Source organism: Rattus rattus, chromosome 1 (genome assembly GCF_011064425.1).
Source record: "Rattus rattus isolate New Zealand chromosome 1, Rrattus_CSIRO_v1, whole genome shotgun sequence".
NCBI lineage: Eukaryota > Metazoa > Chordata > Mammalia > Rodentia > Muridae > Rattus > Rattus rattus.
In genome coordinates this window covers 234455633-234467490 of record NC_046154.1, presented here as the reverse complement: position 1 = coordinate 234467490, position 11858 = coordinate 234455633, and the positions used below count along the sequence as shown (strand labels likewise).

The following is an 11858-nucleotide window of genomic DNA, read 5'->3' as shown; positions in this document are numbered from 1 at the left end:
GGAAATGCCCTGTAAGGAATGGCAGGGCAAACATTCAACAGCATGTATTACTTAGAGACCACTTGGCTCAGGTGTCCTGTGAATATGAATCTTGTGGCTGCTTTCGCTGCTGATTTGGCCCTAGGGATCTCAGGGTTAACCACAAAGTAGGAGGGGGATTTTAAAGGCCATATAACCCAGTATCTAGTCCCCTACTCCAGGCACAGAAAACCCAACAGATACACAGTTCCTATTAATGTTTCTGCTTTTGTGTTCACCAACAGTTACTTAAATGAATGGCGAAATCTCCAGGTCTACCCACCAAGGAGGGGTTGCTCTGATTTTCCATTGAAACCTATGTTGTTGCCCAGTTGCTTCCGTTGACTTTGAAGACAGCTCAATACATTAACCGCTTGCAGGCTGATAGACTTCTCTATCAGCACACCTATCAAGGGATGAGCAAAATTGCTGGTCTGACCCTCACTGACATCAGAGTCATTTTAGCTTACCCTCACCGATCACTGCAACTGTCACTATTTGCTAAAAGGGAAGCAAAGATCGTGGGGTAGTCTACATTTGCATGGTGATGAACCGAAAGTCTGGAGATGTGTAGAGGCGATGGCACCATGAAAGCACCCTCACTGTTGTTGGATTGGGAAGGAAATTTTTCAAATGTTTTCTCACAGAAAGAAAGATGAGTAGTCAACGTCTGTTAAAGCCAAGAGTTATTTTGTATCATGAAAAAAAATCATGAAGCTGTACAAGGACGTTTTTGTTAAGAAGATCTAATAAACCACCAACCCACAGGAAAAGGAAAGCAAAAAACTTAAACAAACACCAATCTCACAGGCATCTCTACTCTCCCTTCTAGGCCCTGTATCATTTGGTCTCTAAATCCTGTTTTGCTATGACACTCTTTGTTATCTCTTTTAATCAAGACCTCATTCAGTTACTCAAGGCTCAACTGAATATTGTAAGGGTCCATGATTCACGAAGAAGGATACCCCGGACTCAAATAGTATGCAGCAGCAAAGAGTGTTTAGTCTGCAGAGAGCCTGCATACAGAGGTCCACCATACTTCAGGGTGGAAGACAGAGGCGTGGACTTCACAGGGTCAATTTAAAGCCTGTTAGGGTAGGAGTGGGTGACTTTTACCTTTCTTTACCTTGGCTGGTTGGCTCTATCTCCAGGAGTATGGGTGTCTTTGTAACTGGTTAAAGCTCTGGGAGATTTGGGGAACTTTTGTTGATTAACTATATTTGGCTCAAGCTAGGTGCTGGGGCAGCTTCTGACAGCTCCTCGTGAGGGGTGGTTTTTTCTGGAATTGACTTGTTTTGAACTTTTCCAATTTTGAGAAATAGAAACTTAAGCCTAGTCTCACGAACTGTCAGTTTGCATCCTGTCATGGAGTCAGCTGGCTCTGGCTAACTTAGTCCTCTCAATATGATTTCCAGAGATGCAAACTTAACCTACCAATATCTCTTAGTTCACCTACTCACTTACATGGAATCACACATGCTTCAGTAGTTCAGTCAGCAATGGCTAGAAAGAGGCAACAACTTCAGAGGTCTAAGTAGCAAACTGGTTATCACCTTCTCTTCAGCATTAAGCTGTGTAAGTGGACTTCATAAAGCTAATTTATTGTTTCTTCCCCTCTTCTTAACTCTACATCACCCTTTTCTAAAATACAAACAACCAAAAGAATTTGATACAGTACCCCAAAAGATATGAGAGTCACCTTAACAAACAACAAATTTCTATTTGAGAACACACAGGAAATAACTGTTTGCCCCAACACACATGTAGCACACACACACACACACACACACACACACACACACACACACACACACACACACACCACATATTAGTAAGCACCAAATTTCAAATGACCAAGTGCCTGAAGGAATAAAAACTATGTTCAATCTAGGAGTGGTGACACACACCTGTAATCTCAGCAATTAGGAAATGAAGGTGAAAAGATCAAGAGTTCAAAGTCATCCTCAGCTAAGAGAAAGCTGCAGGCCAGCTAGGACAACATGAGATCCTTTCTCAAAGACTATGTGTATGAACATGAGCTCCTATATATAACAGTATTACTAAATTTTGAAAGAAATATTGTTCCTTTCCATTATTAACTTTTTATATTAGAACTTTACTTGTGTGAATCTGTTTGTGACAAGTTCTTATTAGGCCCAGGAATCATTGAACTTTCTGTTGAGCCACAGCTGGCCTTGAGTTCCTGATTTTCTTTCCTTCACCTCCCGACTGCTAGGACTATAGACATTCTCTACTACTTAAGCTGATACAACAAAATGTCATAAAACAGACAACATACAAACAACAGAAATGCATTTCTCATAATTCTATAAACTGGAAGTCCACAATCAAGATATCAGTGGATTTGATGTCCAGAAGAGGCCTGTTCTCTGATGTGCAAAGAATAGATCCTCGGTGTGTCTTTTACACATTGGAAATGGAACCTAGCCACTTACAAGTGCTTCTAAAAGGCACTGGTCCCACCATTCACAATCCCACCATCCTTATAACCTCATCACCTCTGCAAGGCTCTGCCTCAACACAATCACCGTAGGATTTGGAATTTCAACATATGAATTCGTATGAGAACATATTCAGAATGGCAGTTTCAACTCTGGTGGTGTGGAGGGCATAGAAACTAGAAGCAAGGACTCAGGAGACAGATGTCTGGAAGTTGGATCAGAGAGAACTTTAATGATTTATTTAACTTCTGTTTTTGTCTCTTCATCTAGATAATGAAAGGGTGAAAACAATGAAGCTAACCTCGTAAGACCGTTGAGTGGTTAAAAAGATTGGATTTGTGAGAAGTACTTAGAAGACTTTCTGACATAAAAAGTGCTGCATTAGACCTCGTTGTGATAATCAGGTTAGATAATTGAGCTATTTCTATAAATTCAATGTAATACTACTGACTTCTATATATCACAGACAAACATACACATTATATATGTGATAGATACATATGCATGTATTACACACAGATAAGATACATCTGTGTATATCAAATAATCAGGTGAAGGGGTTAATTATATAACTAATTAACCCACCAAGTTAAGTTTTTTATTTCAACCTTACAGAAAAGTATCCATAAATTAATAAGGGACAAAGATTATGGGATTATGGAGATTTTTCTCAAGTACAACTCAGAAATTTCAATGCCAAGAAAGTTTACCAAGTGATTTAAGAATTGAGGTCAATTTCAACTTACTGGAACTTACTCACCATATGAACTACAGATTAGAAACAAAGCAAAGTATCAGAGACGATATAAATTTGGGGGTTGAATTTGGAGAAGGCATTAGGTCCTCATCTTTGTCTAGAACATTCTGGTTGAGCTTGACACAAGGAAGATGTTGCATTAACTTTCTCAGTTAGCCTCTGAAACACACCCAAAAGTTGGGCAAGTCCCCAAAGCAGGAAACAGCACTTGGCATTGGAGGTCAGTGGGTGTCAACTGCTCTTCTCACCCCTGCTACTCTCTCAACTCCCCACAGCCTTTCTCATTCCTGTTTGTTCTGCAAATTCTAACTGTGGCCGTGAGCTGTCAAGAGGGATATTGATTTCAGAGGTGATTCCTGTAATGAAGCCTTTTCCCCCATCTTCTCAGGAATGCAATGGCATTGATCTGTTTGCCACCAGGCTTGGCTGTGGGTTTTTTGTTGGTTTGCGACCATGGATCCAGAAGAAATAATCTTCCTCAGATTATGGTCACCATGTAGAACTGTTTTACAGGGTGGTGGGGAGGTCTTTGAGTAAAATCAAACCCATCTTCCAGGTGATGCTGAAGGTTATTCCAGAACCTCTATGTCTTCCTACTGAATTGATTTATCATGAGTGTTCACGTTGACTGTTTCCATCCCTAGAGGTCTGTCAGCATCTGAAAGGAAAAAAGCATAGTGTACATAAAAACCACATATTCTAAAAATCCCCATCTCATTATAGTAGAATCGGAACAGAAGTGAGTTGGCCTGAGGGCTAAAGAAAATGTTGTGAAAATTGTCATGAGGCCTGCCTCAGCAACAACCATCAAGTAATGAAGACACACAACTTCTAGAAGTCGACACACCAGCTCTGCCAATTACCACCAGTGTGGCCCTATATGCATACCTCGCAGGGCTGAATTTACAAATCCAGTGGACAATGTGTGTAATATCAGGCTCAGTAGATATTTCAAAGTCAGCCTCTTTCTCCTTATCTCTTTAACCAAAGATAAAATATAAGGCCTGAGGAGCTAGACAATGGAAAGATTAATCATTGATGGTATGAGCCAAGCCAGACATGGTAAATTTCTGTTTAAAAGTCACTCAGTGAATCTTCCTTGAAGCTTGACCTAATGTGGGTTACCAGTACACTATTGGATGCTATGTGACATGTAAAATTGAGAAACAAGTGGCATCTATCCCTAGGAAGCTTAAAGGCTTATAAAGCATCAAAGACACATATGCAGAATCACTAAGACATGCATTTGTCTTAATTCAGAGTCTAGAAGAGGGACCAACTATTGGCATGAGGGGACTTCAGAAGATAAGAAATAAGGCATAATTACCTGTTCTTGAGTATCTTGAGAAAAGCAAACACATTTCTCTGATGATAGATCATGGCTCCTGAGAAAGCAATGGTATGAAATCTATGTCTTCTTAAGACTTGAGCCTTGAAACTATACAACATTGATTCACTGTATTATATTGTGTAAAGAGTCACAAAGTTAACTTACATTAAAGAGGAGGAGATGGTCAAAGACATGAGTGCAAAAATGGATGAACCAGAAGAAGTTGTTAATGTAACATGCAGACGACTGTAAAATGCCTGTGAGAAAACATCTTTTAAATCATGACCAAGTGGAAGACAGGATGTTCAGAAAATAATACTTCAAGAGGAGACATCATGACTGCCCTGTGAGAGAGGTTTGCGAATACCTCTTACCCTCTACTGCAGCACTGAACAAAAGTCAACCGTCAGTTTGAATTCTGCGCCCTCTCAGAAAGCTAAGCTAGCCTTCTAAGACACCTTCTTGAAAGAGAATCCTATCTTTTCTAAGAAAGGAGAATGCTTGATCACTCACTCTATTTCTCAGACGCAAATGTTCAAAATCACTTAGTGATAGCTTTATGAACTGGAGGATGGATACGTTCAGCACAAAAGTCAAGGCTAAGAATGAAATTGTGAACGAAAGACACAACTTTCCTTGTCTACAGAGACCAACAGGTTACAACCACCAATACCTCTGTAGAAGGACTCTAGACTGGTTATAAGTAATTCAGTCATCATTTAATATCAATTAGACATAACAAAGCCAATGGTCATGAACAGAAATATGAATAAAAGTTAGTTTTGTTTGATTTTGTTTTGCAAATAAACCCAAGTAGGCATTTTATTAGCTTTCTCTCACACTCATTTGTTTCTTTAGGGGGAAAGGGCATATCTTGTCTTCAACTTGTGATATTTTAGTGATATTTTTACCTTCTCACCTATTGGTTAAAACTAATAACTGCTATAAAGAATAGTAAAAAAGCAAGAAGAATCTGAAATTCAAATGATTTCAAAGAATAATGATCTCACTTTTCTTTAAAGCTGAATAAAATTCCATTTTATATCTATATCACATAATTCATAATTCTCGCAATTCACTTATCTGCTTATGGGTATGTAAGCCTATTCCATGTCTTTGGTATTGTGAGAAGAGCAGCAATAAGCATGTGTGAGGTTGGGGATTTGCCAAGGAGGTATGTCAGGGCCATACAGGAGTTTTATTTTTAATATTTTGAGGAACTTTCATATTAATTTCTATAATGTCTGTATGGGGTTACTTAAGACAAAAGAAAGAGTAATTGTATTTTAAGAAGATGAATATATAATAAATGGTTGGGAGATGGACACTAATAGTGAGTGATCAAAACTGACATGCAGTAGGATGGAACAGCTGAAATCACTGTGAGTTGGACTCTTGCCACAACACGATAGTGCATTCCCTCTGCAACATAAAACAAGTGGCTTCCCCATCCAGATTCCACTACGTCACCCATCCAGACTCCACTACGTCACCCATCCAGACTCTACTACGTCACCCATCCAGACTCCACTACGTCACCCATCCAGACTCCACTACGTCACCCATCCACTACGTCACCCATCCAGACTCCCTCGTCCCCACCCAGACTCCTCGTCCCCACCCAGACTCCACTCGTCACCACCCAGACTCCACCTCGTCCCCACCCAGACTCCCTCGTCACCCATCCAGACTCCTCGTCCCCATCCAGACTCCACCTCGTCACCCATCCAGACTCCACCTCGTCTCACCCATCCAGACTCCACCTCGTCACCCATCCAGACTCCCACGTCACCCATCCAGATTCCACTACGTCACCCATCCAGACTCCACTACGTCACCCATCCAGACTCCACTACGTCACCCACCCAGACTCCACTACGTCACCCACCCAGACTCCACTACGTCACCCACCCAGACTCCACTACGTCACCCACCCAGACTCCACTACGTCACCCACCCAGACTCCACTCGTCACCCACCCAGACTCCCACGTCACCCCCAGACTCCACCACGCCACCCACCCAGACTCCACACGTCCACCCACCCAGACTCCACCACGTCACCCACCCAGACTCACCACGTCACCCACCCAGACTCCACCACGCCACCCACCCAGACTCCACCACGCCACCCACCCAGACTCCTCGTCACCCACCCAGACTCCCCTCGTCACCCATCCAGACTCCACCACGTCACCCATCCAGACTCCACTACGTCACCCATCCAGACTCCACTACGTCACCCATCCAGACTCCACTACGTCACCCATCCAGACTCCACTACATCACCCACCCAGACTCCACTACGTCACCCATCCAGAGTCCACTACTACAGAATTTCCAGATACCTCCTACCTAAAGATTCCAAAGTGTTTCATAAGATATCTTTTGAGATATCTTTTGTATTCTTTTTAAAAAGCATTATCAATGTATATTTCTTATATGAATTGTGGGTCTCATAATGGCATTTGTATTCAAGCATATCATGGATCTTTTCTTCTCCCTTCTGCTGTGATCTTTTTTTTTTAAATAATTTTTTTATTAACTTGAGTATTTCTTATATACATTTCGAGTGTTATTCCCTTTCCCGGTTTCCGGGCAAACATCCCCTTCCCTCCTCCCCTTCCTTATGGGTGTTCCCCTCCCCACCCTCCCCCCATTGCCGCCCTGCCCCCAACAGTCTGGTTCACTGGGGGTTCAGTCTTAGCAGGACCCAGGGCTTCCCCTTCCACTGGTGCTCTTACTAGGATATTCATTGCTACCTATGAGGTCAGAGTCCAGGGTCAGTCCATGTATAGTCTTTAGGTAGTGGCTTAGTCCCTGGAAGCTCTGGTTGCTTGGCATTGTTGTACATATGGGGTCTCAAGCCCCTTCAATCTGCTGTGATCTTTACTTTTCCTAAAAAGTCTCCTCTTTGCTTTCATTATATATATATATATGATTTCATATTTATCATATATATATGATATCATATCTCCTTCTATTTCACTAATAAGTGGACAATTGAGTTGTAAAATAGGGTAGTTGATAGTTTCTCTAGTTTATAGTGTCCTGGATCTTTCGATTTTTTGGAGACATATAAGAGCATAAAAACATTCTTTGACAGAGAATTGTTAATTCCAATATAAAGTTCCATAACTACAGAATGGCTACTCTAACTATATAGGTGTTCATTGAGATATGTAGTTTGGGTCGGGTTAAACTTTCTGTGTGGTATTTTTTATTTGCATGTTCCTTATAATAAAGTTCTAATGAATTTGAAAAAAATAAATGATTTTTGTGATAAAGCAAATGAACTTCAATCCAAAGTGTATATGAAGTTGTTTAATGTTTGTCTTCAAGCAGACACACACTCTACTAGTCTTAGTAATCCTTCCCTACCCCACATATGTGAAACATCATTTTAATTTCATGTTTCCTAACTTGAAGTCTTGCTTTAAATTACTAATTATCAATAAAAAGTAATAGAACAAAAAAGTAATAGAATCTAAAAAGGAAGGAAGGAAGGAAGGAAGGAAGGAAGGAAGGAAGGAAGGAAGGAAGGAAAGAAGCCAGTGTTAGCCTCCGTGAATTTGCATCTCAAAGCTCTTGACTTCCTACTGACTATGAAACTGGTCTCACAGCTTTACTCACCTAAAAACTCAAACAGTAGCACATCTTCTCCAGAACAACTACAAATATTTACATCAGTCAATTCCCTCATGGCACTTTTAACTCCTAGACAGCACAGTGACTACATTCTAGAGGTTGTTCACTGTTACTTTTTTAATTTTTATAGTTAACATAAACTTTGAACATAACATTTGACAGAACCAGCAACTCCACTTGATTCTGGCTTTGCAATACATTGAGAAGCTTTAATAAAGGTTGACTCCTGTTTAAATTCCCCAATGACTTGTAAGTAAATAAATGCATGAAGCAACGAGTAGCGAGAGGTTTCTGATATCTCAAGAACCAGCCACAGTTCTTGAACTGCAGAAAAGGTTCCATAGATTCTAATTGGAGGACCAGGTGTGGATCTATTAATAACATTAATAAAAGATCAAACATTCCTTCAATGTCTTTCAAGCATATTTTCTTTCCTTCTTAAATCTTTAAAGAGAATATCTCTGATGCAGAAGAGAGAGAATGATAATATGAACTAAGTACCCTTCAGCAAGCAAACTGTTCCGAGATGGAAGGATGTTTTTATCACGACTCTCAATGTTGCATGCATCCAGTGCCATATGCTATTATTCAGGAAGCATTTATGAAGCATGTCAGTGCTCCAGGTTCTTCCTTAAGTGCCAAGAGTGCAAAAACTAAGCAAGGTATAACAGCCTTGGCGAGAGAACAGCTCAACTCTATAACTTTAAGGAGAATCAAAGAAGATAGGGAGCTAACAAAGCCATGACACAGATCATACACAAGAGACATGGAAACAGTAACGAATAATTGCTACAGGATCCAGAGAAGCAATTGTAGAAACTGAAGTACCTGAGCAAATACCATTCAGACAGAAAGCCTGTGCTTGGTATTCCCACCATGTCATCATGAAATACATCAGCAAAGAGAAATTCTGTAATAGACTCTAATGAAAGTCTCCGAAGGATTGAAGTCCTCCTTTACGGCTTGACACTTGTCGCAAGGAAGCTTGCCATGTACATCAGTCCTGATAGAACACAACAGCCCCTGGTTAAACATTCCATCTCCACAATTTGTCTTTCAGAAATGTACCCGATCCATCTTGGGTGAGGTAAAAGACGTGGTCGGTTTGCTGAGCAATGAAATCATTCAAAAAGGATCCAGCCACCACAAGCAAGATATTGCCGTATTAATATTTGATTTGAGGGAGCGTGGGACTGGTTATCAATAATTCAGTCATCATTTAATATCAGAGATGTGGAAGGCGCCTGATGGTTGTATTAGTTTACACATTTGAGTGACTAAGATGTAGCATGTTACTGCTGCTGTCACATTCCTTATGCTACACGATGACAGTGTGGCTTATGAGGACTGAGATGATATACCTACTCTGGCATCCAGATTCGTAAAGCAATCGGGAGCAGCCAGACCATCCCCACTGGGATGAGCTGTAAAGAAAAATATAGACGAAGTGTCTTCTTGGGTTTGGATTCTCCCAAAAGAATCAGTCCTGAGATAGATCCAAAAGCAAGTAGTTTGGGAGATGACGATGGTAAGGGGTGAATGAGACACAGGGGAGACATCTGGTAATTAAGGATGCAGTTGTCATGCCAGCTCCCACCTTGGGCGTCTAGAATCGAATCCAGCAGATTCACACTGAGAGTCGGTGTAAACCTGGCCTCTGAGTTATCACACCCAAGGGATGAGGAAGCTGTGTTTATACAACAGTTCCAGAGTCACGGGCTGAAAGCTGCCCCAGAAGAGTCTTAACGCCCTAGCATTTCCAGTGCACTACGAGCACAGAAAATACCTATCTTGAATAGAGAATCCTGGAGCACAGAAATGGAGAGCTCTGTGCAGTTGGAAACATGAATGACTAGATGCTGTCAGTGTCTACTACTGTGTCCTAACGGCTACCTCTCCAGCCTGTCAAAGCCATCCAAGTACAGTGAAGAGAGGGAAATCAGCACTAAGTAACTACCTACTGTGTGTCAAATGCCTCACAAGTATCATGGCATCTACACCAACATAAAAGCATGACCCACTTTGCAAGCAAATGCCCTACATGTGGAAGGAATAAAAGTCTTTGTTTAGCACATGTGGGGCTAGCGTCGCTCAGTAAAGGAGAATCTAAATTCGAATCTTTCTAACCTCAAAGCTGATACCTTTCCAGGGACTAACTTTTGAGTTGTGTGCAGGCACACGCAGCAATAATAAGTGACTTAGACACTATCTGTACACACAAATTCTGACAGGTAGTTTCCAAGAGTTCAGTTTGTCTAGTCTTTTTTTAGAATGTCATTTTCCTCTTGCATCCACTCCTCTAAATTTGGCAGCTTATGAATTTTGAATCAGCCTACAAAGAAGACCAGGACTTTAGCAGGCAGGGCTAGAGACCAATCCTAGAAGAGGAAAATCATTTTGTTGTTATTTTCAACAGGTTTCTTAAGTCATTCTCAAACACAGAAAATAGAACTGCACTTTCAAGCAAATTCTGATGAGGATGTCCACAGGATGCTAAGGAAAATAGAAACCTTAGTCTGTGGTTAGAGAGGAACTAAGAGGGAGGCTGAGCCCTCCCTACCAGAGAGTTTAAAAGTCAGACAGTAGACTCCAACTTTCTTTCTTTCTTTTATTTTTTTTTGGACTGTCCTAAGTTGTTTATTGGATATGAATTTTACAAATATTACGTGTATTATCGGTAACGGTGGAGCTGAAGAGTATTGCCCCTTCTCCAGGCTGCACGGCGAGATCCACCAATAGTGTGGTGGAACTTGTGGCCCTTTCCAAGGCCACGGCTCTTGCGGCCAGCAGATGTCAGCCCACGCATCTCCCTGTGCTTGTGGACTGGTTTGGTGATCCACTAGTTATCAGGATTTCTTCTGGTAGCTTTATGGAATGGATCAATGAGGATAACCTCAAAAAATGTATATGTGGAATCTTCACCAACCCAGTAGGAATTCAGGACTCTCAGAGCTCCACAATGGCATCCAGCTCTCTCCTCAGCAACAGACTGAAGGCTTCGGGCAAATTTCAGCTGGTTAACACCATGGTGGACAGGCTTGCCTTAAGTTGCACCCTTAGGAACTGGGCGCTTGCGACCACCGCGGCGGACACGAATCCTGTAAAGGACATAACCTTGCTTAGCCTCATATACCTGCCTTTGCGCTTTATCAGGCCGGGTGGGGCGGAGAGCCCTGTGCAGCGCAGAGAGCTGGCGGTATTGCCAGCAGTGGACGCTTAGAAGAAAGCGCATCACGTCGGACTGCTTCTTCCTCCACAGCTCCTGGATGTATTTGTATGCACCCATTTTGGCTCACCTGAGGGCTGCCACTAGAAGAAAAGAATCCCTTTCTCCCACAATCCCTTTTGTAGACTACAACTTTTTCCTGGACTCAATAAGGCACTCTTATAGATAGGAAAGGTGTCATACAAAAGAAATGGTATTCCAGGCAGAATTCAGCAACCATGAACCAAATAGACAGGAAATAAGGGTGTGGTGTCAAAAACAAGTGAAGCTTTTGCAAAATTCCTTCCATTCCCAAGAGTTTACATTTTTTGTTTTTGTTTTGTTTTTGTTTTTGTTAATGTTTGATTTCATTTAATTTTTCATGGATATTCTATGTATTTACATTTCAAATGTTGTCCTCTTACTCCCCCCATACTCC

The 11858-nt window shown here is 41.4% G+C and overlaps 1 protein-coding gene and 1 pseudogene across 1 annotated transcript; one reads left to right on the top strand and one right to left on the bottom strand.

The window, feature by feature from the left end:
* The first annotated feature begins 4747 nt into the window (after positions 1-4747).
* On the top strand, positions 4748-6925 carry LOC116888950 (extensin-like). Its single transcript, XM_032890201.1, has 2 exons — positions 4748-4798; positions 6023-6925. The coding sequence occupies exons 1-2, from the start codon at positions 4748-4750 to the stop codon at positions 6923-6925; spliced, it is 954 nt and encodes a 317-aa protein (XP_032746092.1).
* A 3959-nt stretch (positions 6926-10884) lies between these two features.
* On the bottom strand, positions 10885-11500 carry LOC116890111 (annotated as a pseudogene).
* Positions 11501-11858: the final 358 nt, after the last annotated feature.

Bases quoted from the DNA above. Each gene is read 5' to 3' on its own strand.
- LOC116888950 (XM_032890201.1), top strand. From the start codon at position 4,748: ATGGTCAAAGACATGAGTGCAAAAATGGATGAACCAGAAGAAGTTGTT. The intron at 4,799-6,022 runs GTAACATGCAGA...TTCCCCATCCAG, and splicing joins AACCAGAAGAAGTTGTTAAT to ATTCCACTACGTCACCCATC.